Below are 27,500 nucleotides of genomic sequence, written 5' to 3' on the forward strand. Positions count from 1 at the left end.
GGTTGTTGTGCTGGCGCTCTGTTATTTCTGGATGGACCCTTGCAAGATGTTTGTCCAGCCTTTTAAAAAACTGACCCCTTTTTCTGCATTTCTCTACCTTACAAAGTCCACAATTCGACTTGCATATGCTTTTAACCTGTTGTCAATGAAAAAACAAACAAAAAGAGCCTTAGCGGAGGGTACAGGAGGGTGTTGATGTAATCTGGCGACATTTTCATGCAGCCAGGTCATATTCTTTTCTCCGGGTTTGGCCACTGAAATTGAATGTGCCTTACAAAGGCCAGTTCTCCTCTTTGTTTAATTATCTCATTTCTCTTTGTTTTTAGGGGTCCTCATTTGCTTTGGATGGAGAGGGTGTCCGAGGATTTCTTTAGGATGGGAATTTTTTTTTTTCGTAGAAGGAGTCCAGGGTCCAGGGTCCAAGGTCCAGGGTCCAGGGTCCAGGGTCCACAGGCCATTTACAATATTCGCTTCCCATAGAATTCAAGGCCCAAAAGCTAAGTTGATCATGGTTTGTAAGCAGATCCATGAGCCAGTTCTATAAAAGTAAAGCTATAGCTGATCTGGTAAATTATACCTGCAAACGAATTCGCCCAAGGAACAGCGTCATCTTTTTCAAACGGGTCAATCAGTATTCCACATGTAATATATCAGACATGAGATGCAGTGTTTCATCACCAAATGAAACACCGAGAAGAGAGTTGAAAATACGACGCGCAGCGGAGTATTTTTGACGAACTTCGAGGTGTTTCTTCTCAAACCAAATCATTTTTGAAGGAGAAATTAAGGATGCAAATACTAAGCAGTGTTTCATCCAATTTCCAAACACTCATTAAACATTAATTTCCTTTGTATTTTCTTAATGAATTATTAATGAGTTTGAGAACAATGGGTCAACATCGGATTTTGAGCGCGTCAGCAGTCATGTTATATTGACTCATGAAGTACACGCAACCAGTTTTTGTCAGAAAAAAGGACAAGGGCAATAATAAGAATTGTTTCTGTATCATATTGTACCTCCTGCCTTTGTATTTTCCTTCAGTAAGACCGAAAACTTGCGTTACATTTACAGCACGAGATAAAACTACAATTTAGATCTATTCGGCTAACTCAATGTTGTACCCAACTCAACCCCTTTGGGAATAAAACGTTTTGTTTCAGGAATTTCCATATCATTTCAATGTGAATGCCACATTATAATGCAGATACAATACACAAAGAATCTTAACCCCCGGAGATTTGAATTGGGTATACGACATTGAGTTATAATTAGCCGAATAGGTCTCAGAATGATACTTACGTTGTACACACTTTTGCGATAAGTTCTTCTAACCTGTGCTGCATTTTTCTTTCCGTGTGATTTGACAGGTGCCATGGGTGGATCGAAGCAGGAAACTAGAGGAACGTAAGTGTTGAATGCATTCAAACAAACTGTGGATTTTCACTTGGGTTCCACGTGTTACTAGGCCGTCATTAAAATCAGGAACATGGAACATGGAACATGGAACATGGAACATGGAACATGGAACATGGACAATGGACCATTCCGGAACATCCTGGAACACGAAATATCTGGAACATGATAAATTGTAATAATTGGTATAATTATTTTAAAAAAATTACCAGAAATGAGAAATAAAGAGAGTAATAGAATTCAACAAAGTGTTATGTTCTTTTGATTAAATATTTAAAAATTACTCAGATTAATTATTACTCAGAGGCCCCGAGAGCGACAGAAATAACTGTTTTAGTAAAATCCAACTAGTTGGTCAAAAATATCTAGAAACAACGACCTTAGCTAGAAAAACGCGATCCGGCCGCCATTGTTTTGGTTTTCAAAGCCGGCGCTTTTCGCTACTGGTGGGCTATAACATATAGCTTAGTAGTAGCTCAACCAATCAGAAACCAGCATTGATAATAGACCACTAGTTGGTCGAGACTTTTCCCCAAAAGGACTCGCAAAGTAACTTTTGACAAGAAATTCCCCAAATGGTGAACTAGTTCGCACAAAAGGGTCAAAGATGGGGTTTTTTCTACTTTATGCGAATCAGGTCGAGACTTATCCCCAAAGAACTCGCAAAAGTAACTTTTCACAAGAAATCCCCCAAATAGTGAACAAGTTCGCACAAAAGGATCAAAGATGGGGTTTTTTCCACCTTATGCGAATCAGGTCGAGACCTTTCCCCAAAGAACTCGCAAAAGTAACTTTTCACAAGAAATCCCCCAAATAGTGAACAAGTTCGCACAAAAGAGTCAAAGATTAGGTTTTTTCTACTTTATGCGAATGAGGTCCAGACTTTTCCCCAAAAGAACTTGCAAAAGTAACTTTCACTAGAAATCTCCGAAATAGTGAACTAGTTCGCACAAAAGAGTCAAAGATGAGGTTTTTTCTACTTTATGCGTATCAGGTCGAGACTTTTCCTCAAAACGACTCGCGAAGGTAACTTTTCACTAGAAATCTCCCAAATGGTGAACTACTTCGCACAAAAGGGTCAAAGAAGGGGTTTTTTCCACTTTATGCGTATCCCCAAAAGGACTAGCGAAAGTAACTTTTGACAAGAAATCCCCCAAACTGTGAACTAGTTCGCACAAAAGGGTGAGAGATGGGGTTTTTTCTACTTTATGCGAATCAGGTCGAGACTTTTCCCCAAAAGGACTCGCAAAAGTAACTTTTCACTAGAAATCTCCGGAATAGTGAACTAGTTCGCACAAAAGGGTCAAAGATGAGGTTTTTTCTACTTTAAGCGAATCAGGTCGAGACTTTTCCCCAAAAGGACTAGCGAAAGTAACTTTTCATAAGAAATCCCCCAAACTGTGAACTACTTCGCACAAAAGGGTCAAAGAAGGGGTTTTTTCCACTTTATGCGTATCCCCAAAAGGACTAGTGAAAGTAACTTTTCACTAGAAATCTCCCAAATGGTGAACTAGTTCGCACAAAAGAGTCAAAGAAGGGGTTTTTCTACTTTATGCGAATCAGGTCGAGACTTTTCCTCAAAACGACTCGCGAAGGTAACTTTTCACTAGAAATCTCCCAAATGGTGAACTAGTTCGCACAAAAGAGTCAAAGAAGGGGTTTTTTCTACTTTATGCGAATCAGGTCGAGACTTTTCCTCAAAACGACTCGCGAAGGTAACTTTTCACTAGAAATCTCCCAAATGGTGAACTAGTTCGCACAAAAGGGTCAAAGAAGGGGTTTTTTCCACTTTATGCGTATCTGGTCGAGGCTTATCCCCAAAAGGACTAGCGAAAGTAACTTTTCACTAGAAATCTCCGAAATAGTGAACTAGTTCGCACAAAAGAGTCAAAGAAGGGGTTTTTCTACTTTATGCGAATCAGGTCGAGACTTTTCCCCAAAAGGACTCGCAAAAGTAACTTTTCACTAGAAATCTCCCAAATGGTGAACTAGTTCGCACAAAAGAGTCAAAGAAGGGGTTTTTCTACTTTATGCGAATCAGGTCGAGACTTTTCCTCAAAACGACTCGCGAAGGTAACTTTTCACTAGAAATCTCCGAAATAGTGAACTAGTTCGCACAAAAGAGTCAAAGAAGGGGTTTTTCTACTTTATGCGAATCAGGTCGAGACTTTTCCTCAAAACGACTCGCGAAGGTAACTTTTCACTAGAAATCTCCCAAATGGTGAACTAGTTCGCACAAAAGAGTCAAAGAAGGGGTTTTTCTACTTTATGCGAATCAGGTCGAGACTTTTCCTCAAAACGACTCGCGAAGGTAACTTTTCACTAGAAATCTCCGAAATAGTGAACTAGTTCGCACAAAAGGGTGAGAGATGGGGTTTTTTCTACTTTATGCGTATCAGCTCGAGACTTTTCCCCAAAAGGACTCGCAAAGGTAAATTCTGACCAGAAATTCCCCAAATAGTGAACTAGTTCGCACAAAAGGGTGAAAGATGGGTTTTTTTGTCACACTTTATGCGTATCAGGTCGAGACTTTTCCCCAAAAGGACTCGCAAAGTAACTTTTCAGAATAGTGAACTAGTCCGCACAAAAGGGTGAAAGATGTTTTTTTTTTGTACTTTATGCGTATCAGGTAGAGACTTTTTCCCAAAAGGAGTCGTAAACTTAGGACAAAGGGCTTGCAGGGGTGTAACCTCGTTAGATTGCCATTTTTTGGCACATCAAGAATGGAAACACCAGATCCATGCACACATTTTATTTATGACCCAGTGACGTTCTCTTGGTTTTTTCCACAAATTTATTCCACGCAGCTTGCGAACCAGACTGAGACAAAGCCACGAATGCGCGTGCCGAGACTACTTAGGCATTTGTCTGTGTACGTTTCTGTAAATAACTAGATAAAAAAATTATAGGTAACACATCCACGCATTTGATATTCCTCTACCCTTCCTGACCGAATTGACATTTGGAAATGGCCACGTTGGAGGAGAAAAAATTGGATTACTCAGAGAAAGACCCCTCGGAGCAAGGACGAGAACCCGCAACAAACTCAACCCACATACCGTAAATCCTCTATTAAGCCCCTACCCCCGGGGGCTTAATTCTTTCAAGGTCATTTGAATACAAAGAATACAAAGTGGAGACACTCAAGAACAAGATGGTGGGAGGCTATGAAGCAGAGGTCCAGAGTTTCAGGAAACATCCCGGATCACTTCAAACGAAGTTTTGCAGTCTTGAATGATTAAGACAGTCTCTCATTTAGTGGCGAAGAATGATTAGGGGAGGGGAGGGGGGCGTAATAGAGAGGGGAGGCGTATTAACTTTCTTCCCCTCAAAAGGAGGGGCTAATTTGAGGGAGGGGCATATTTAGGGGGCGGGGGGGGGTTAATAGAGGATTTACGGTAAATAAATGACGTCTCAGCCGAGACTGGATCCCGGGCCACCTTGATTGGACTAGGGGCAGTAAGTCTTTTGCACCAACTGTAAAGCCCTTTTGTTCTACGGTGTATTTACTTGTACACAATCTTAACCAGCGTAAATCTACGTACTCGTAGGCACCTATACTGCAGGCCATTAAGAAAGTGCCGACTTAATATAACTTATTCGTCACTATCATAATCAGAGGCAGAGTCGTCGTCAGAGTCCTCGACATCTGCCAAAGGTGTATCCCCGCTGGACACTACGTTGTCATCAAGGAACTGGTGGTAATCAATGACTTGATTGTGGTTTGTAGGAATATCAACTAGCCCCACCCAAAGTGTTTTCAACGCTTGGAGCTTCTTAGTATATTCCGCCCGTCTTAATAGAAGTAAGGATTTTAACCCAAGTTCTAACGGTTCGTCTGCCACTTTCGCGTTTGCGGCCATAGTAGTAACTTCCATCTGTTTTTCAAGAAAAGCTAGGAGACGTAACATTTCAACTTTTATTAGGGAGATCTCCTCTTCACATCTCTCCTTCAGGCAATGTAATTCAATCACCTTCCGTCTTGTTGCATTCGCCACGGCGTGCCCCGAAGGGGTTGAGGTTTGAAAGTTGGAGTACAAATCAGATGACGGGTCCTTTACATCATCGAACGTTAAGGCAGCAACTCCAGGAAGAACATTGTGGCAGGTGATCGTCCTTTTCATGTTCTCGGTAACTTTTGTTATTTGCTTTGACAGTTTAATTGCAATGGCTTGACCATCTACATACAAGATAAAAAGGAGGTTTTATTAGTGACTAATAATAATGAAACAGAAAACATAAGAACAATAAGTTGGGAGAAAGAAGAGGCCATTTTAACAAAACTTGGATTCAGAAATGACACCTACAATACCCAAACCACTCCCAGGGTAAATCTGGAGAGATAAGTGACTTCATTAACGTGTATTCTGCACTTCAAAAAAAAAATTCCACTCTCTGTATAGTAGCTTCGTCAAAGAATTTATTTGGCCACGTTCATAACTGCAGAAAAATTGAAGGGACCTTATGTATTTAGCTCCTGCAAAACTGATAAACAATTAGTGTAAGACCGTGAAATAGATCACAAAATAGGTTTAGGTACCAGCGTATTTCCTCTTCATTTCCAATAAAAAAGTTCGTTCCGACGCCAGCTTGTGGAGTTGTAAAATTTGTCGACTTCGATTTTTTTCTTCAAGACGTCGCCTTGCTCCTTGGAAATGTGAATCAGACTCCTTCCAACGCTGTCTTACTCCGTGCTTTCTTTCCATGGTGTCCAATCGTTTCAAATTCCTTGTAAAATAATATGGGTTGATAGCAGTTACGGTTTTGCTAACAGCTACTGCAGTGCACCAAATTATCTCATTTTCTTTTTATTTTACAAAGTTTAAGGACGAACGTGCAAGGATTCATCAATTCAAATTTCAATTGACGTAGTTATAGGTGGCCTTGAAAACTCGTACAGATATATAACTATTGATATAACAAAAATATAAACAAACCGGTCAAGCTTGCGTTGAGTTTCATCAAGTCGATCATCTTCATCTGACTCAGCATAAACAAGGTCATTTCTAAAATAAACATTATTATCAAAATATAGACTAGTTTTATCAACTATACATCACTTACAGAGTGTATCACATACTGCATAAGATACTAAGAGTTATCATCCAGTTATATTCGACCAGTTTGAAACCCGAGAGTTTCCATTCATACGTTACAATGTTACTCATTGATAAGACAATTTATCCGATCCAAAATCATGTACCCAACATTACAATGGTCAATGTGATGTGTGTGCGTGGGTGCGTGGGTGTGAGTGTGTGTTGGAGGCCGGGGGGAGGGGAGTGTTTGCTGTTGTTGGAGGGAGACAAGAAATTAACAGAGCCTAGTTACACTTACCGAATGCTTTGCGTTGTGAGTAGCAGCTCCACGTACAGTTCATCCCATTCTTTGGCGAGCACTATATCAATAGTAAAACGGAGAAGTCACTTGAATGTAGATGTCAAGTGAAGCTACAACTACCAAGAACACTGTATTGCAAAAATTTCGTTGAGGACTCTCGCAACTTCAATCACGATTTTTTTTCTTTAGTTTGTGACAATATAGAAGGACAAATAATAATTAGATTTGGAGACTTCAAAGAACTAAGAAATAATAGAAAAAAGCGCAGATACCAACAAAGTGGGTCGGAAACGAAGCAGTGGCAGTAATGCAACAATCATACCTGTCTCCACAGGATCAATAGCACTCTCTTCCATTTGCTTCCATTGCTGAATAGTTTCCTGCTGATAAGGAACTATAATGAAAGTTTGTTTGTTATTTTGGTTGTCCTAGGGCAGCTGGCAAGTGCAATACTTATAAGCAATGCAAACCACGACTGAGGAAAAGAAGAAAAAGGAAGGGCATAAAGGAAAACAGAACAGAACATGAGAAAGGGGAAATTCGTAGACTGGATAAAAAGACTGCCAAAAGGAAGAGGGGACCTTCAGACGGAGCCAGCTAACCAATGAACTTCACCAGGGAATCGGACCCTGCCTCCCAAGCAAAACCTAAATACTAATTAATAAGATATGAAAGTATGGTACACTAAGAGATTGCTTTTAAAAGTTAAAATCAAAAGACAGCAATACCTGGCAAACCTTTAAAAATCTCCTCAAGCTCTTTGGAAGAATTTCTCAACAATTCTTTTGCCTTCAAGTGTTTCGCTTTCAAAACAGGACCTTATGAAACATTATGTATAAATCTTAAAGGTGTATCAAAAAAAGACAAAACACATTGCAAAAAAGGCTCATCATGTTATCAACCAAATTCATTTTAAATACATCTGTACAATGCCTTCATGTTTTTAAACAGGTACATGTGTATGTAGTCTATGAATAAAGATGAAAAATCTGAACAGGAAGAGATACAATAATATTATAATTGGTACATTAAAGTGTAAGTTATTGGATTATCTAAATTAATGTTAAATATGTCCAATTTGTCACTTGCATGTATGCTACAGCTGTAATTAGACGGAACAGTAACTGAAATATGTTTCCCTTTACAGGAAAAAGAAGAGAAAAATTTATGATAAAAACTGCTTTAGAAAGTCATTCTAAAACAGACCTAGCTTTTTGACAATTCGCTTGCCATAAAGTAAAAGACCATCTGTCAAGGTGTCAATTCTCTTTTCTGGAGTCATCTCTTTAGTTATTGCCGAGAAGCCGCGAAGGAACGACCACAGTCTCTCTGTCCCTTCACCATCAGTTAGGCCAACACCTGTTGTCCTGCGTGGACTAAACTGAACCTGTAAATTAAATGGGTCCAAGCATGAACGTTTTCATTACACAAATGCATAACAGTGCCTCAATTGATAAAATATAAAACCGATATGGATGTTAACGTGGGATAGCAGGATAATGCTACCTACATGTAGCTCATTGGTGCAAGAAGAACGTAATGTTCCAATGTCGCTGCATATATAGTTACAGGTCTGTGCCATTAGCGTTCTAAGTTTTCTTTATGTAAAATATAATTTAAGCCTCAAAATAATAACTGCTACGTGTTATAATGGAAACATTTAATACAAAACCCCCTGCCAGTGCTATGCCAAAAACAAGTGAATTCTTTTAATTCGGAAGCTGGTGCCTTAAATGACCAGTTTCACTGTTAATTTTTTTCCACACTTTCATACCTGACACGAAGCCTTATGCCCATAACAGTGGAATATAGGGATGGCTAGTGGGATTTGTGCCAGAGTTGAGTGTTTGGGATTATTCTAAGATCAAAAACAATAAAAGAGAATAAAATAAAATAAGCTAAAATATAAACATCAAAATGTGAAGACAAATATATAAAGTGTATGTCTATAATATTTTGGTACACCAACAGAGATGAACATTGTACAACAAAGCAAGACAATATAGTGGTACCTTAAGATGTTTGGACAAAATGCATGCAACATCATACATCACAATGAGTTGCACATTTTCCTTTTTCATTTCTTGAAGCCTTTGAATTTCATATACTGAATAGGAAATTCTAATAAACATAAAGGAGAGCATCAAAAAAATTATTGTCAAGGAGACACAGGTACATACATATTAATAAATCCATGTCTATTAAATTGGCTATTAAAATTTGTCTTTATATGTAAAACTGTACAGCCTGCCCAAAGGGGCCAAAGCACATGTGCAAAGGAAAGTGCATGGAGTAACTCAAGTGATATTTTAAGGTCACGTACTTACACTGGATTTGCTATATTCATTTCCTTACCGCTCGCCATATTTGATGCTAATAAATCCTTTTGGGAAGTCATGACGACAAACCCTTCCAAATACCCCTTTTTCATCAAACAGCTTGTTCTTTCCCTTGGATCTTATGTTTGAGAGGACCTCTCCTGCATGGAAATGATTGCAATTCTAAAAACCAAAAAGAATTTGCAAGAGAGGTAGAGAAATTAAATGCACGGTAAATTATAGTGATTTTTAAACTATGAAACTGGTAAAAAACAGCTGTCTTAGTAGTGCACCAACCAAAGCAAATTCCAAAGTGCTTCAAAAAGTTAAACAACATTAAGGAATAAAAACCTGCCAGTTCAACATATAACACTTGCTTTAATATTTTTAACTACTGAGGGTGAGGCATTCCACAATTTGGAACATAACATTTTGGCTACTGCCAAGAAAAACTGACTAAATATCACAAACTGATTCAGATGTTGAATATTATTAATTCATGCTGCTGATGGAGCTACATATACAGAACACAAAGAATTTTGGGTAACTGGGTGGCATCATTGTTACAATGTATCTCACACATGCGTGGCGCTTTGAAGGCAAATCACAATAACTGCTATACATTTAATTTTTCTATTCTAGCTAACTGAGACCCAAAGCAAAAAAAGAACAGTGTACATCATAACAAGATTTACACATAAGTAAACATCACCCAAGGACATACATGCTCGGATACACTCATCTCCTTGTAATGATCAACAAAGTTGTCCACATCATCTTGATCTCCAAAGAATAGGTCCTTGTGCTTTGGAGCAGAAAGACCGCTGCCTTGGGACTTCTTCCGAGAGAGTCCAAAACAAGCATCCATACACTCTATGAGTACTCCATCATCCTTAAAAAAAAGGAGATGTGAAAGCAGAGTTTACAATAAAGTATACACTGTAGCAGGTATGAGTGAGTATCAGCAAGACACACAGGCTGGAAAAGTCCTAAAGCAAAGCTGAGCTGACAGCATGATACAGTGTTCACTTCATATAAATGACATTATGTGCATAAACTGGAAACTGAATTTTGTGACAAAACCATCCATGTTCATGATACATGCATCTTTATCACAAATTACTCAAATTGTTAATCTAGCATTTACCTTTGGACATATTGGGCACTTTGAGCCATCATCTATTCCAGGACATATTTTATGTAAGTGATTTAGCTGATACTTATAATACCTGAAAGACAAGTTAAAACCTCTAAAATAAATATAACATATAATATCTACATAAAGATAGATTCTGTTTGTCTTTCAATCACAGTTACACTGTACCTGTACTCTTCAAAACAGCCAGAATTTAAAATGGAGTAGACAGAGTAAACCTACAAAAAAAAAATCAATGACACTATTAATAATAATATATTAATGTGCATTTAGGGCAATTAATACAATGTATCTACTGTACATAAACATATTCATTTGTGCTTCACAGTGTTGCCAAAATCTAATATTACTAAAAACTAAAATAATTTAAAACTAAAAAAATTTAAAAAAATGTAGATGTTGGTGCAGCATTGTACTCTCTACTTTTCAGTCAATTTGGAAGTGCTCAAAAGTTACTGATTTCTTGCTTGTGACTTTTCATTTAGTAGACAAATATGGATCTGAACTTTTTTTGTTAGCTGTTTCACTTACTTTTGAAGTAACAACATATGCATAAAAATGTCCACTTTCTAAAAGGCTTTCATAGTTTTATTGTTGTTAGAGACAAAAGGATTCTTCTGTTTTTGATGCATGAAAAGGAGATGCTACTAGCAACGCATACAGTGTAGGGCAGGACTGATTACTGGGTGGTATGAGCACTGCATAACACTCATTTCATCTTAAATAAAACCTAAATTACCTACACCACCCTGGTCCTTTTAATAATTATTAAGTTAATTTAAAAATTAGGGGCTGACATCGGCATTTAAATGTCAAAAGAAGTATCTTAAACTTGATACAGTGACTTATAGGATAGGTAAACATGCAATGATTAAAGGTGATAAAGGAAGGGTGTAGCATAGAAAAAACTAGGTGATCCTGTGACCAGCCTAGCCACAGCATTCTTGTTGGAGTTTCATGATGTGCAATTTCGAAAGAGCATACAATACACTTCTGACTGTGTGTACTGTAAGTGTGTTAGTAAGTAATTAATAAGTTAAAAAATTGTGTTGTGACAAAAGTAATGAATACCTTTTCCAGTTTGGTTTTTCTTATTTGCAAAAATTTGGAGGTTTTTAAATTTTTGTCCTTTCATCAGTGTGGATGACCACTAATGAAAGGATGTCTGAGAACATGTATAATACTGCAGAGTTACATAGGAGGTAAAATAATTGACAATTTAGGTTTCCTGCTTTACTATGACACAAACATGTGCATATACAAAGGTATTCATTCATGTAATACCGTAAATCCTCTATTGAGGCCTCCTCTCCAATAACCCCTCCCACTGGTGGGGGGCTTAATAGAGGATTTGGGGTATTTACCTTGACAAAAGACAAAACATACTGTTATACAGTAATCAATAATGCTCTTACAATTCTGGGCTGTAGAGGTGGCATTTTTGCTTCAAGGACATCTGTAAAGTCCTTGAGAGGCACCTTGCAATGAAGGAACATGTCATTAGCCATGTCCATCAGCCTAAAATGGAAGGCAGTAGTTGGCCTGTCTGGTGAACCAGGCCATAGGTGCAGTCGCACTAAGGTAACAATGGGAGGCTCACACTGACAGAACAAAATTCTCTTCGAATGATGGTTGCCTATCAGTGAAAATTAAAGTTTGACTTGTGAGAAGGTCATATTTAAATATACAATTATTGTTCCCCACAATTAACTTTTACACTTGGGTAAAAATTAGAGGAAACTTAGACTTCTATATTTATTGGTACAAAGCCCAGTTTTGGTGTTCCATTTCGTACAAGGAAAATTCAGAGTAGAAAACATTGTGAAAGTTATGGCCCCATGTAACACGTAAATAGTAATTTGTACATAAATTTCTGTGTTACTTCAGTTTTACCTTTGTGGGTTTAACCAAATGATGAACAATGAAATGTCTAATAAAAAATAGAACAGAGTAAAAAGGTGATAGATAGACCATTGCACACTAGGGTCATTAAGGAAAAATTATGACTCGAAAAGAGGAAAGAATGAAATAGAATCTTATAACAAGTAGTGGCCAGCAGTAATAAGACAGTTAGTAGCTCGAATAACTATCCCTACAAGTCAACATTTGCACTTGCTTCCCTCTTTGTAATGAGCTTTACTCAGTCTACAACTGACATAACCACTCTGGACAGTACAGTACATTTAGCAAAAATACCCACATAATAGCTAATGGTACTAACATATCTCATTATCATGATTACTACTCATTTATACGGTCTAATACTGGGTTACCTCTATCTCACCTCATGTTTTCTAATCATTGCAATAAACAACTTGCATGATAAAAATTTTTTTTCGAAACTACAACATATACCTAAACACAGTGGTTGAGGTGGCACAAGAGACTCCCAACATAGTGCACCTTCCTCATAACTGTAACTTACCATTAAAGGGACAGGTTCACAGCTTGGCACATGTGCATTGAACAAATTACTTTTTTTCTGCATTATTATGATTGTATCAGTTAACAATCCCACTGAGATGTATATCAGCGATCACATACTATAGTAAACCCAAGTAGAATGCAGAGAGCTACGGTAAATTTGCAGGAAATGTTAGTGGATTGTACCAGCACCACCAACATTGAATTTACTTTACATCCGAAGGTTTTATTCCATAGTTGATAAATTTACAGCTATTTGCACATGCTTGCATTACATGCGAAACTTTAACAAGAAAATTTCACACCCAAGCAATCCACCCACAGTTCCGATAGGTTCTTTGACAACTTTATTATGACATAATATTGCTGGCAGACATGCTACAGCATGTACGGACAGAAAAACAGCATTTTGATTCAAGAGCATGCACAGAACAATGAACCCTTCCCTTTAAGTAATAATATTATTGCATCGAAAAATTTCCCTGAGAGGTTTTTCATTTAAAATTATGTCCCTGTGAACAATACAGGAAGTACAGAAAACACAGTATGAGTTATGTGAATAAATGAACAAACGCGTGTGCAAAATAACATCTCAAATGTCTCAATAGCAAAGAGTAAAATATTCACATGTTTAACCATGACATACCAAATTCATCTATGCAGTTAATGATGTGAATTTCCCCAGAGGCACACTGGTGACCTTGGTTCAAAATGCCATGATTTGGGAAAATTGGCACAAATATTCCATCCTGTTCATGAAATGCAAAAAAGTATATAGAGTTACTCTAATTTACGTTCTTTAAAAAGCCAAACTCCTTTCTTTTTGGAAAGTCAAGACTACAGAAAGCTTATCCTCCTTTCATGAAATAAACCCTCCTTTGGGTGCACAGTCGCCGGGAATAATTAAAACTCCACAATTTTGGTGAAGAAATTTTTCTGTACCAGGACCGACTGAAATCTATATCGAAATCAAAACTGAGCAATATATAGCTTCCACATGGCATAATTATGTGCTCACTAACAAACCACTGGTGTTAAGTTCAACAACTGTACCTTCCACAACTCCAAAACATGGTAATTGTTGATATTCACGTGAAGCTTTTTCGCGCACTCCAAACATAACAGAGTTTTGGGGCCGCAATATCTGCATCTCACTGCAGCAGCAGATGTCTGACACCAAACGCAGGCTGTCTTTGGAAGAAATGAGTCCTCGAACGTTACGGAAACAAGTCTATCACGCAATTCCTCCCATTTCAGTTGCTCCTGAATGCGGCGATTTTCATGAGCGGTCACAGAGTGACGCTGAAAATCGTCAGGTCCATCCAAATCTGGCACAGCTACAGTACACTCATTCACCGTTAATGAGGCGCTGCAAGAAGGTTCCATCGAGGCACCTGCACTGAGGCTGTTGATCGCTTCCTCATTTTTTGCCTGGTTCAAGGACAGAGAAATATCCTGTCTTCTCGACCCTCTTCTATCAATAAATGTCGCTTTAAATGATCCGCGCTTAATGCGTTTCATAATACTGCAAGAATTGCGTAGAATGGCCTGCCAAAATAAAATCAAAACAAGTTCGCACTGTCACGTAATTGAACAATTTTCATGCAACTACGACGGAAACTTGGATAAGATAAGAAAGAAGAAAAAGAATGGAAATGAGTAAATCTTTTCTGTTACTGCAAGTTCCTCGTAAGGGAGTAAACTACAAGGTGGCACGCAGGTGAAAGTCGGTCAATCATGGAACAACTCAGTCCGCCATGATGATCGTCTTTCGCCTCATTCTAATCTAAACGATGATTGGTCAGAATAAGGATAATACGAGCCTTTGTCATGTTAGCTGGCACGGATGATCATCTTACCTGGCTATCACCCGTAATTCTAAATTTAGAAAATATGGGTTTGACCCATTTAGAATCCGAGATACGGGTGAATCAATAGTAATCGATAACAAGAAAAAATCTTGAAGTGAATATTCTGTAAATGACGATGCTATATTATGGGGCGCCAAATGTACTTTTATTATTTAGAGTGGTTATTTTTATATAACCAAAACAAGGGTGGTTATTTACAAATAACCACATTACAGTTTTATTATTTCTAAATAACCAAAACAAAAAATTGGTTATTTACAAATAACCAAAACTGAAATTTGGTTATTTAGCAAATAACCAAAAATTAAAAAGTGGTTATTTCTAAATAACCAAATGCGAAATTGGTTATTTATAACCAAAATGCAGGCAGAATGGAAAATTGGTTATTTATAGACAAAATGGACAATTGGTTATTTAGTAAATAAACAAACATGGACGATTAAAAATCCAAAACTGTGCAAAAATGGTTATTTAATACAGAAATGGTTATTTACCTAATTTGGTCTTAGCAAGTGGCCACGTGGCCCATTTTCGATCCCGCTCATTTCTCATAACGACTTGCAGACTTCTATTTCCAACATGGCTTCTTCCACTTCCTTCACTTTCCTCTTATCTGTTTCATTTACCTTCTTCCACCGTCATTTTCCTTCATTCACTTTCATTTTCCTCCGTACACCTTCATTCGCTTTCATTAATCTTCATTTCCGTCATTTACCTTCATTTACTTTCATTTTCCTCCGTACACCTTCATTCGCTTTCATTAATCTTCATTTCCGTCATTTACCTTCATTTACTTTCATTTTCCTCCGTACACCTTCATTCGCTTTCATTAATCTTCATTTCCGTCATTTACCTTCATTTACTTTCATTTTCCTCCGTACACCTTCATTCGCTTTCATTAATCTTCATTTCCGTCATTTACCTTCATTTATTTTAATTCACCGTCATTCTAATTCATTTACCCTCATCATCCTTCTCATTAATCTTCATCTACCTACATAGGCCTTCACTTACCTTTGCCTTCTTTCACCTTCATCTACCGTCATCTTCCTCCATTAGCCTTCATCCGCCTTCATCTACCCCCATTAGCCTTTATCCACGGTCACCTACATTCATTAGCCTTCTTTTACCTTCATACGCCTACATGTACCTCTATTAATCTTCACTTACCGTCATCTACTTCAGTTGGTTTTCATGATAGTCCAGAGATTATCCAACGAATTGTCGTGCCGTCACATTATTCATTTCTAACTAATATAATTTGTTCCCTTGTCCTTTAATCTTCAGACATTAAACATATTCAAAAATAATTTTGCATTTCCGTGAAACGTATCGTATTTTACATTGTTTGGTTATACAACAGGGTCTTAACGAGGTATATATTTTCCTGACTGATCTCACATTTTGGCCATGAAATTTTGATACCTGATCCAAAATTGTTGCAAATCCTGATCCCTGATCCCGTGAAAATCTTTTGATCCCTGGATTCAATTCTGTACTTGCTAAAAAGTGAATGAAATACCAAATAAAGTGTCTCTCTTTTCGATTTCTTTTACAATTTTATTGGTCACATCATTTGCTGACTGAAGAATTAAGGTTGGCTCCCGTCTGTTCTTTCGAGTTATCATAATTTCTATCATAATTAATCCGTTCCACTTAAGAGCTCCCATAATGATGTATCTTCTAATAAACCTTTCGCACGCAAATGGGGAGGAAAGTTGTTTCGCCGAAGGCGACCCAACCTTGTGGATCTGGGGGCATGCTCCCCGAGAAAATTTTTAAATTTAGGGTCTCGGAAATCCTATTCCAGCGTTTTCCCCGGGACATTTTCAGTAAATCAATACGCGGCAAAATGCTACTTTCCTGCTCCTGAGATCTCTTTGGGCAAAGATTGGCTTGACCAATGATCAAAAGTACCTACAGAATTCAGTCTACAATATCAGGATTATTAGAGAATCCTGTGGCAATAGGCTTTGCGTTACGGGCAGCCACCTTGGATGAGCATCAAAACTACTCAGGGACTATTTTTCTTCCAAACCACCCCCCACCCCCTAAGTAGTTTTGACACTCATCCAAGATGGCTGCCCGTAACGCAAAGTGCTCGATCTCGACGATCTTACGGAAAAATAGGGACTGTGAAGTTTGAACGGTCTGTAGTGGTATGTATCAGATTTGGATCGGTCAGTAGCTAACTTCAAAGTAGCTCGGAGCCATTTCTGCATTTCACGGCGCTATGTTTTTAGAAGAAGCCATGTTGGAAATAGAAGTCTGCAAGTCGTTATGGGAAATGAGCGGGGAAATGGGCCACGTGGCCACTTGCTAAGACCAAATTAGGTAAATAACTATTTCTGTATTAAATAACCATTTTTGCACAGTTTTGGATTTTTAATCGTCCATGTTTGTTTATTTACTAAATAACCAATTGTCCATTTTGTCTATAAATAACCAATTTTCCATTCTGCCTGCATTTTGGTTATTTAATAAATAACCAATCTCGCATTTTGATTATTTGATAAATAACCAATTTCGCATTTTGACAAGAGGTCTCTTGATTTTGATTATTTGATAAATAACCAATTTCGCATTTTGGTAATTTGATAAATAACCAATTTCGCGTTTTGGTTATTTAATAAATAACCAATCTCGCATTTTGGTTATTTGATAAATAACCAATCTCGCATTTTGGTTGTTTAATAAATAACCCATCTCGCATTTGGTTATTAAGAAATAACCACTTTTTAATTTTTGGTTATTTGCTAAATATCCAATTTTCAGTTTTGGTTATTTGTAAATAACTATTTCTATGTTTTGGTTATTTAGAAATAATAAAACTGTGATGTGGTTATTTGTAAATAACCACCCTTGTTTTGGTTATATAAAAATAACCACTCTAAATAATAAAAGTACATTTGGCGCCCCATACTATATTGGCAAGCAACGCACATGAGACCGGCTTACACGTAAAAAACTTTATTATTCATCCAAAATATTTCCCCGTTTCTGATTGGTTAAAACCACACGCACAATTCATGATAACCAGCTGCTGTTCACCAACTTTGGAAAGATTAAGAATTTTATCATATTGAGCCGATGACGTCAAAATGACGTCAAAAGTGCAGCCTGATTGCAGGTTATTAAACCGTTGACCGAGAAAACCTGGGGACGAGGCTCGGGTGTTTTGGTAGTTGAAACAAAATGGAGGAACTGTCGCGGAATATTTTACTCGTTTCACGGCGAAATATTGTCTAAAAACATAGCAAGAACAACAAGAAGACAACTCGACGGACGACATCTGCTATTTGGAGTATATTTGCAGACCTGAGCAGACCTTATCTCCTAAACTTCTCCATAAAGATGAATTGAGGAGTTCACGCTAAGAGGTTGGATCATGGGTAATCAGGGCAAGATGGCGGGAGATTCAAAGATTTGTATTGGAATTCAAAGCTAGCTCTCTCTTTGAAAAGAGTAACTTACGAGTTTAAAGAAACAAAACACGAAATTTGGAGTGCAAAGAAGTCCTTGACCAGGTTTTAGAAAACCTCAATTTTTCCACACATTTTCTGTAATTTTGATACTGTCAAATTAAAGAAAATGTATGGGAAAATCAAGGTTTTCTAAGAACTGATCACGGACTTCTTTGCACTCCAGATTTAGTGTATTATTTCTTTGAACTCGTAAGTTACTCTTTTCAAAGGGAAAGCATCAAATATTTGAGTTCAGGAAGAATTAGCTGGCGTTAAATTCTAACACAAATCTTGAATTTCCCGCCATCTTGCCCTGATTACCCATGATGCAACTATGAGCGTGAACTCCTCTATTATCGATGTGAACTTACATCGACCAAAGTTAGCATGTTTTAGCTTGTTTTTATACTTGGAATTATTTTGAAGGAATAATAAAACAATTATTGAATTCGGCTTTCGTAGGATAATCTGTAGATCGAAAAGGGTGTTATCCACCGAGGCCTTCGATCTGCAGAATCCTTCATCCTTTGGATTTTGTTCTCTATTTAATATGCTCCATATTTATGGAGTTGCTACATCACAGCGACAAAGAGTTGTTTTCTGCTACTTTCGCAGTACTATTTCTTTCCCTATTATGAACTGCATTTAAGCTAAAAAATCAAAACAACGAGCAATTTTATTTGTTCCTGTTAGTGTTTTGTTCTTTTAGTATTTTATCCGGCATAATAACACAACTGAATGACTCAATAATACTGTACGGTCAACATTTCACCGAATAATGAATCAAGTCTTTTCCGGTAATAATCGATAGTAATCGATGACAATCGGTAAAAAAAAATCATTATCGATTTCTATGGGAAATCGATTTTAGAGGAAGTCACAACTTTTTTTCTTTATCGATTTCTATCGATTGGTATTGGAAATCGATATTCATTGATGACTGATATCGGTTACTATCGACTATTATCGATTTTTGGTTTATCAATTAACTCAGAAGCATATAACCTAGAAGCGAATAATCTGTTCCAATGCTGCGGATTTTAGGGAACCAATCAAAATTTACTTCCTAATATAGAATTTCTGATAAGCGAGATTGTAAATGTATCGCGATGTAAATGAAAGGAATTACTGTTTTACTAGGTAATATTTGACGAAAAACGGAATATTATTTCCCAAATGACCAGGATTGACTTCCTCCGAACAAGGCAAGGTCGACCACTCGCTCATGACATGCACCGTAAAAGAAGTGATTTCTTGAAGTTCGGCTTTTGGTTGAGCATTAGCGCAAATAATCTTTAAAAAATCACTTACTATCCAGGGGCACCCAACGTCAATTTTCGGAAAATATCTGTTCGGAAAACGATTTGAGATCTAGAATTTCGGAACATTTTCGTAAAATTTCTTGCTTGCCTGCCTCTCCTAGGATTTTCGAACATAATTGCCCATTTTTAACTGATTTTTACCCTAAAAAAGTCACATAGAATTCTCGGGAGCCTTTTTTCTGGCTGCAATTTTCGAAAAGGTTCGTTTTGATCCCTATAATTTTCTGATTACTAGACTTTCAGCTAGAAAATCCAAACAGATGAAAAATTTTTAGGGGATAAAAACATGCCTTTATCTACCGTTAAAATACTAAAATACGTTTAACAATGCTATTTTTAACTGTTTTAGAACTATATATTCTCTTTGGGTGCCCCTGACTATTTATCTAGAATAACTATTTCAGGTACTAGTATAGTTTTCTGGCTGCTGAACCCAGAACAAAAAATTGTACATAAAATTCGCTGAAAATTCGCTGGCATCTTTGCAGAAGTGATGCGTGTAATAAGAAGAATGAAATGTAAGTTAAGCATAATTTTAAGCTTTTAGCTTATATAACTGAACTTAGATGCTGTGTCTCACGATCACGTTTTTAACTAATCAGGGCTTCTGATATTTCGCGCGGTCGCGGACCCGCGAAATTCAGGTATTTCCGCGAAATCCCGCGAAATTCCCAAAAAAACGCGAAATACCGCGAAATCCGCCGGAAATATTTCCAAATACATATCGGCAAAACATATTTAATACTTATCTTGGCTATTAGACCGGTTTTATTCACCCCAAACGTCCAAATTTAGCTTGAAACTTCGTCACTGCAACCCACTGCAACGAGTAAACAACGTCCCAAAACTACCAGGCGTTTTTAGATGAACGTTGCGAAAAACTGGGCGCTAACCATAATGTTAATTGCTTTAACATTTCGCTCATTTCTCGAGCGAACTGTTGTTGAAAGAGCAAATGATTAGAGTGGTTTTCACTTGACTGTCGAAAGGGATTGGTTTTGGTTTTGGTTTTACTACGCCCTTTGGTTGGCTAGTGTATTTACTTTGGTTTTGGTTTTACGACAGTCGAGTGAAAACCGCTCTATCCCTGCTACAAAAACGTTCACCGACGCTGGTCATATCGACGCAAAATTGACCGATTTTAACCAAATTTACCAAAAAATCCCAGCGAAATCGGCTGTTTTTTACTGATTGTTTGTTGGCGAAGTTTCCCCCCGAAATTTCCCGTGAAATCGGCCGATTTTCCTAAGAATTTGCCCCTGAAAATCCTTCGAAACTTGACTTTTTTCCGCTAAAATCCGGCGAAATGGGCCGATTTTTCTCGAATTTTGACTTCTCTCCCTCGAAAATCGCCCGAAATCGGCCGATTGTGCCGCGAATTTTGACTTTTTTCCCGCGAAAATCCCGCGAAATCGGCCGATTTTTCCGCGAATTTGCCCCTGAAAATCCCGCGAAATTTTGCTTTTTTTTCCGCGAAATATCAGAAGCCCTGACTAATGTTATGAATGAATAGACAGAAAACAATAGACAGACAAATTGTTTCTTGAAAAGTTTTATTCGAAAACCCATAAGTTTACCATCAATTAAAAGCAATTCACGCAACACTGACTGGATCGTGGATCCGTTCACACAACTGACACATGTAAAATCGGTTGAGCACATGGGAAAAATTAACACCAAATCTGTCTCAACTGAATCGGGCGCATTTCCAAATTTTTCTTTAAAACTCCATCAAAAACCTATAAAACGTCTATGAAACATTTATAAATACATAAATTTCCTGTCAATAACGTACTTTCCTTGAGCAATAATGTCTAAAATGTACCTAAAAACTTGGTCGCCGCTCAGAAAAGGACAAGCGTTCCCGCGCCGTGAAGGAAACAAGGTCAAAACTTTTCTTTGTCCCCCACGAAAACAAGCTTACATGCATGTCACCCGTCTAATCAGAACTGCGATACTTGATGTGTTCGTGTTCTGTTCTGAATGTATTTAAAAATCTACACTCATAAAAAAAGATTCTGTTCCGACTTCGTCGCCTTGTACAACGCTTCTGCAAAGCTTGCCATATCATTTTGTTTGAAGTCGCCATTCTGGTCTTGCTGAACGAGAACAGTAGTTACAGGAAAATTACAGATTAAGATTTTCGCTAGTAGATAGGTTTGCAGATAGTAGCTTGCAATTGAGGATGATCTTTGTCGGTCAGAAATGTTGCAGATGTATATATACAAGAGACTATAAAGGGGACAGAGAGGGCATCCCCTATATACACCAACAGGAGGGCATTTTGTATGCGCATGCGTCAATATGGGCTGTTGAAGTGCCACAGAGGCATTTTCTGTGAATTGTTTACGTTCAGTACCAGCATTTGCAGGCCGTTTTCTGGAGCTGAATGACGTGTATTGGGTGCTACATTCCACAAACATGTTCTTTAAGGTATCGAGGTATTTCTACGATGAAAGTGAGTTTATTGTAGCCTCGCTGTCGCCCGTGAGAGGACAGTCTTTCCTTTCGTAAAACAGTACATCGAAGACAAGATGGCGGCTGAATGTTTTTACTACCTAACATTTCGCGCACATTTTTTGAGCAGGAGGAAAAGGTCAGTATGATAGTTTGTCGTTAAACAATTATCCTATAGGTACTTAATTCTTCTCAATAGTATAACTCTAAAATCGAACTTAATCGTTTCAGGAATACAGTGGTTAAATAAGTGTCCATTCTGCCGTGAAACTGTTTTTCACCCTTTCTCTGGCTTGTTTATCTCGAAATCTTGCCTTTCTCCCCAGATTAAGTTAATGATTAATGAAACTAAATATACTTCCGCGAATGAATGGCGCTTTGATGAAGGCTGTGAAAAATCGCCTTCTGCAGTAATTTTAGCTTTCTTCCCCGGTACGTCTTCGTTGAGAAATAAAATACACGCACTTCAACTATAAATTTAAATCAGTATAATGAAGAGAGTAAGATTGTGTTTAGAAAATAAGAATATTTTCTCATTTAGTTATACAAAGGAAAAAAATTACAGCAATCGGTTTGAATTCTGATTTTTTCCACCTTATTTTGATGGTACACTGTTTGTTTACATTTCATTATGCAAATAAATATAACATTTTGGCGTTTTAAAGAAAATCTAGCCTATCTCCCCAACCCCAAAATAGCACGAAATGAAACGTTATCAATACACCTTTTCAGTCAATCCTTGCTTCTGTTGCAAAAAAATCGCATTTATTCCTAAATGATATATTTTGTGGATACTACATTTGTTGATATGCTAATTTGTGAGACATTTCATTCACGAAGGATGTTGACTGAGACCAGCCTCTCCTCTGTATTGAACCATATTCTTGTTTAACGTATCAGTTTTTGCTTGATAATTCTTCCATGATGTACACCTTACATAAGAGGTTCATCTGGATACAGTAAAAAGCTCTCAACAGAAAGATTAATAACAGACAAATTCATCCATCCATTTGTGTCATGTTTGTTGTCGCATCCCAGCTCATTTGGGTCCTTTAGCAGAAGTATTTATTTTTTGAGGAAACAGCATTATATGCACCCCTTTAACAAACTTCCTGTCTTATGTTTAAACAGGCTTTGAAGGTGAACAACATCGTCAGTTAGATTTATGGAGTGATGGCAATTCTCTGTTTTGAATAGATTACTACTGTCATCAAATATAAATTAATAACAAGAAATCAATTGTGGGAGACAGGAGCTGTTACTCAAGAGTCGCTTCAAAATAGTAGCTTAGGAAAAATCTCTGTATCTTTTAGAGTTAAAGAAAAATAAAAGTACTGTTCGTTTTTTCGGAGTATGTGCATTCGTTTTGTTTGCAACTGAGCTTATGAAATGCTCAAGTGATTATGTACTTGTAATTGTTGCTTCAAACTCAATCCATTATACACTTCCTATAGGAGAATATTTTTTATAAATTTTTCCGCGAAAACGTTCAAAAAACTGTTAAAACCCCATAGATTTCAAGTTTTGTGGCATATATAAACGCGTGTCTCCGCGATCAGTTTAACATGAGACATCGCGCTAATAAATAAACCTCGCGTGGTAAATTTTTTTTTGGATTTTGTCTTAAAGCAGCTGAACATTGCTACGATGAATTTCCTCCCTAAATAAAACCACGAGTTTGGAAATCAAACCATAGAAATGCATTGCTTTGCCAGTGAAAATCAGACTTATACAGGACTATGACTTTTGGCGTTGAGTCTTGTATTTAAAAGCCAAGAAAACCTACTGCTGAAAAATCTACAAGTGAAAACGCGCGTAGAAAACGTCCGATTTTTGTCATGGAGAATATTTTTTGTAGGAAAGTACGGTATTCAAAGCACCAACGAAATGGCTTTTAAAAGGACTGTAACTTTACGCGCGAGTTTTCGATTTCCCGCCATCAGATTTGTTGCGCCTACGCTATTGTCGTTCAGCGGATTCACGCATGCGCATGCAAAATGCCCTCCTGTTATATACACCCTATTCCATAGGTAATTCGTCTCGAGTTATTTTTAACACCACAGATCTCAAGGGGGATTAGACAACAGCCAATCACATAGCGCGAATGTGTTCCGCGTGGATGACCCACGCTGAGAGCCACGCGTCCTTCACGAAATGACGCAGAACAAAATGGGGGAAGACGCGGAGAGCGATTTTGCTATTCCTTTTGTCGACGAAAACGACTACAGCGAGATTTCTGCGAAAGCTGTGTCTGCGAAACCGAAATTAAAAAAGAGTCGCCCTTCCACTCTTGTATAGAGCTAACAGTAGAGCAGGGAAATCCTTAACACACTGAATATTCTCTCAGGATCATTTATAATTCACAGTTTGAAGAGAGCAATTTCTGGTTTGATGTTTATTTTTTTCAGTCTTTATAGCGATTATTCCTACCCACTTACTTTGTCAATTGTAGGAGAACCCTCCTAAAGCTGAATTTCAAGGGACCATATTCAAGCTCAGAAAGAGAAATAAAATTTCATCGTTGCTTATTTACGTCCTCCATAAAACGCGAAATTAGGCATTTTCACGTCGTAGTCGTGCAAAAACTGGAAAGAAATGAATAAAAAAGTGTGTTGCACGTGCGAAGTTGTTGTTTTGCTAATTAAACCTATTGTTTTTTTGACGTTCTAGTTGTCGTCCGCGTCGTTGGATCTTAAACTCCCTAAATTGTACAAACGACCGGTTTCAATAGAGCGGCGAAATTTCTCATTTTATTAAAGCACTGAGGTTACGACAACTTTGAGTTAAACTGATTTCACGGGTTGTCAAAGAGTCCAGCGATTCCTTTTTCCCAGGTGAGCGCCGACTCATTTCGCTTCAATATTCAGGAATGCTCTCGATCCTTTTTACGCTTTCATTGCCTCTCGCCCGACCTGTTTTGCACGGCGTTTGGTCATGCGAAACCTCCACGAAGCATCCACGCCTCGCGCGAGGCAACTTTATCCCGATTCTAAAAATAACTCGAGACGAATTACCTATGGAATAGGGTGTATATGGGGGATGCCCTCTCTGTCCCCTTTATAGTCTCTTGATATATATTGATGATTTCGGCGAGAGGCTTCGCGATATCGTGAAGAAATGTAAACATCCTTGTCCAGCACTTCGTCGCTGGTCGATGTTTTCAAGCCATACCACTTAACTTTGTGGCTATTTATGTTTTCCCAGGGTTACATTTAATAGCAGGCTAATTACTTTATCTGTTACGCCACGAAACGATTTCTTTCGGCTGTTTCGGTCGTAGACATACACGTATAAAGGTGATGTGACACAAGACGATTCACACCGACGATTTTTAGCTTAACACAGCGTTGCGACATTGTTTTGAGTAGTTACAACATTGTTCCAACTTTGCAACCCTGTGTTGCGCTAAAAATCGTCGTTGCGAATCGTCCCCGTGTAACATCACCTTGAGCGTTTTTAGCCTTGAATTCCCTGATTCCGTATTTGGGCAAAAAAAGATTTCCTGCTTCTGATTGGACGGCTACGTTGGCTAGAAATCCTTAGCATGGTTCTATCAGATAAGGGACGCTTCGTGGTTATATGCTTTTGATCAACTACATCTGGAAAACTGAATCATTGGATAATACAATTCTAGAGCTCTGATTGGCTTAGCCATCGTGGTATATGAGCCATTATACCATGCTCTCCAAATGTGGTTACTGTACTCGTCTGCTCAAAATTAAAAACAAGCTGAAAATTGGATGTTTTTACTAACAAAGTGGGGAAGAATTCTCGATATTTTGTAGGCGTTTTTAACAAAACAATTTTTCCACTCGCACTTGTTGGATATGAGATGATTACAGCCAACTCGTCGCTACGCGCCTCGTTTGCCAGCTACCATCTCATATCCAACGCGCACTCATGGAATAATTGTTGAATAATTGCACTTGATTGCTAAGAAAATAATATAAACTCAATAGTACACACTGAACCATTGACCATAAATTTGTTAGATATTTGTTTTGAGCAGGTGTTTCTTTTATTAGACAATACGATGCTGAAACTTTTAGACAGAAACGACTTAGGACCGACTCTCATTCGAACTTCAGTGCCCTCCCAACAAAACTATAAAACGTTATTGCTATCAGTTACCTAAGCACACACATCAAAACATACCTGTTTCTCCATCACTTCCGCTTTCACTTGGTTCTGTCGCATACAGTAACGTTGGCCTGGATAAATTATCCATTGTAAGTTCTGTTCTCTCTCCAAATTAATAATGCTGAAGCAAGACAATAAACAAAAGAGAGTACGAAATGATTAGTTTAAGTCCAGTTCCCACAAAGTTGTCGCCAATTGCCTGTATCTGCAGCGATGTGTGACCTACCGTATCAAAGAACAAAATAATAAACTCTTAGCAGGAATTCGGAGCACATTACAATCATAGTGATTTCCCAGAATTAAATACATTTCCGAGAATTGAATACACGTCCGGGAAATTAAATACACTTCCTAGAATGACTTCTTCGTTCTGAGAAGTGTTTTTCAGGAAACTACACACGTGGTAAGGCTGGTTAACAAGTTTTGTCGAAGATGCAACCTTACTAAAATTCACGAGTATATATTATTTTTCCGCTAATTCCGCTCCAGTGAATATACAATGAAACGATCAAGGTCGAGGCTTGGTTGGACAACTAAATACATGGACTTCCTCAAAGTCTTTCGCTTCACGTTTCCGGTTCCGGTAACAGGCTCCAGGGCGAAGCTCCCGCTCTCTCGCTCGCTTTGCCACCGAAAATAATTAAGAGCGACTCCGCGTAAATATCAACTAGACGTGGAAATAGTCAAAAAATGACCTGGCCTCAAACTCAGCCAGAATAAAGCCCTATGGGCCCTAGTTACAAAATCGTTGGTTTAAGTACGATCGAGTGAATAATATTTTTTTTAACGAATTTTTTTCTTCCGGAGGCCTAAAATGGGAAAAAATCATGCGAAATTAGAGTCATATTCTGTAACTCGTACATTTTAAAATAAAGTTGGCTACTAGAATATAATGACACTTCACGTTTTTACTATCTTTCCTCTATAATTTTAACTGATTAGTTCGCGATTTGGTCAACAAGAGATTTTTTAAGAAATTTTCAAAGTTGTTGACTCAAAATCGCTTAATCAACCGTCAAAATTTAGCACTTTTTCACGAGCTAAAAAAGCGGATTGGTACATGGCTTTGAACACCAAGGCTTGTTTAGTCTGAAAGAGCATTCTTTTTTCTTCAAATTAGCGAAATAAAATTTTTGGGTAAATGAAATCACGAGCGCTGACAAAGCGAAGCAAATGTAAATGTTACACTAGAAACGGACGAAAAAACGTGACCTCTGACCGAAGCACAACCAAATGCGAATTACGGTAGGCGCCAAACCTTTAATTATTCGGTAACTTCTTGATACATCATTGGTCTGAAATGTGTATACATTTTTTAAAATAAAGCTGAGTTAAAGTATTAAGTGTCAAAAGGTCCACAAAGCGGTAAAAAATACAACAAAATTCAGGAGTATCAAATCTGTTCCGTTTTCTACTGTGAATTTTATGCAGCGATTTATGCGATTTAACGAATTAACAATTTTTAATCCAACGATACCCACCTGAGACTGTGTTAGTTTAAGAGTCCATAGAACTTCTCAGAAGATTCCTCGGAAAGACCTCCAGAAGGAAATGAATGAAGAATTTGAACTTATAACTGTAACAATTTCACTTG

The 27,500-nt window shown here is 37.7% G+C and overlaps 2 protein-coding genes and 1 long non-coding RNA gene across 10 annotated transcripts in view; 1 reads left to right on the top strand and 2 right to left on the bottom strand.

The window, feature by feature from the left end:
- Window positions 1-1,431, bottom strand: part of LOC140952214 (uncharacterized) — a 2,406-nt gene extending 975 nt beyond the window's left edge. Inside the window, exons 1-2 of one of the 2 annotated variants that reach the window (XM_073401640.1) lie at window positions 1,301-1,431; window positions 1-136 (exon numbers count right to left, since the gene is read on the bottom strand). The exon at window positions 1-136 is cut by the window's left edge and continues 975 nt beyond it. In XM_073401640.1, the coding sequence (XP_073257741.1) occupies window positions 1-136; window positions 1,301-1,375 (211 nt within the window). In that variant the 5' untranslated portion in view covers window positions 1,376-1,431. Of the gene's footprint in view, window positions 137-577; window positions 811-1,300 lie in introns of those variants that run through there. The other variant, XM_073401648.1, reaches the window with a different exon arrangement.
- A 2,720-nt stretch (window positions 1,432-4,151) lies between these two features.
- LOC140952230 (uncharacterized) lies at window positions 4,152-14,575 on the bottom strand. Of its 7 annotated transcripts, none has more exons than XM_073401661.1 (16): window positions 13,706-14,575; window positions 13,299-13,401; window positions 11,644-11,864; window positions 10,397-10,446; window positions 10,220-10,301; window positions 9,797-9,964; window positions 9,110-9,255; window positions 8,767-8,875; window positions 8,529-8,612; window positions 7,961-8,141; window positions 7,483-7,572; window positions 7,077-7,148; window positions 6,752-6,812; window positions 6,352-6,420; window positions 5,955-6,142; window positions 4,152-5,594 (listed from the first exon to the last, which is right to left on the bottom strand). In XM_073401661.1, exons 1-16 carry the CDS (start codon window positions 14,171-14,173, stop codon window positions 5,011-5,013), a joined length of 2,676 nt encoding a protein of 891 aa, XP_073257762.1. In that variant the 5' UTR covers window positions 14,174-14,575; the 3' UTR covers window positions 4,152-5,010. The 7 variants fall into 7 exon arrangements, with proteins under 7 accessions (XP_073257762.1, XP_073257777.1, XP_073257785.1 ...); XM_073401694.1 differs by having other exon boundaries at window positions 5,458-5,594; window positions 5,938-6,142; XM_073401676.1 differs by lacking the exon at window positions 8,529-8,612.
- Window positions 14,576-21,575: 7,000 nt separating this feature from the next.
- LOC140952276 (uncharacterized) lies at window positions 21,576-23,118 on the top strand. The gene is made up of 2 exons (XR_012167342.1): window positions 21,576-21,905; window positions 22,898-23,118. It is a non-coding gene; the product is annotated as an uncharacterized lncRNA (long non-coding RNA).
- The last annotated feature ends 4,382 nt before the right edge of the window (window positions 23,119-27,500 follow it).

The sequence above is a fragment of the Porites lutea genome, chromosome 1 (assembly GCF_958299795.1).
Source record: "Porites lutea chromosome 1, jaPorLute2.1, whole genome shotgun sequence".
Lineage (NCBI taxonomy): Eukaryota > Metazoa > Cnidaria > Anthozoa > Scleractinia > Poritidae > Porites > Porites lutea.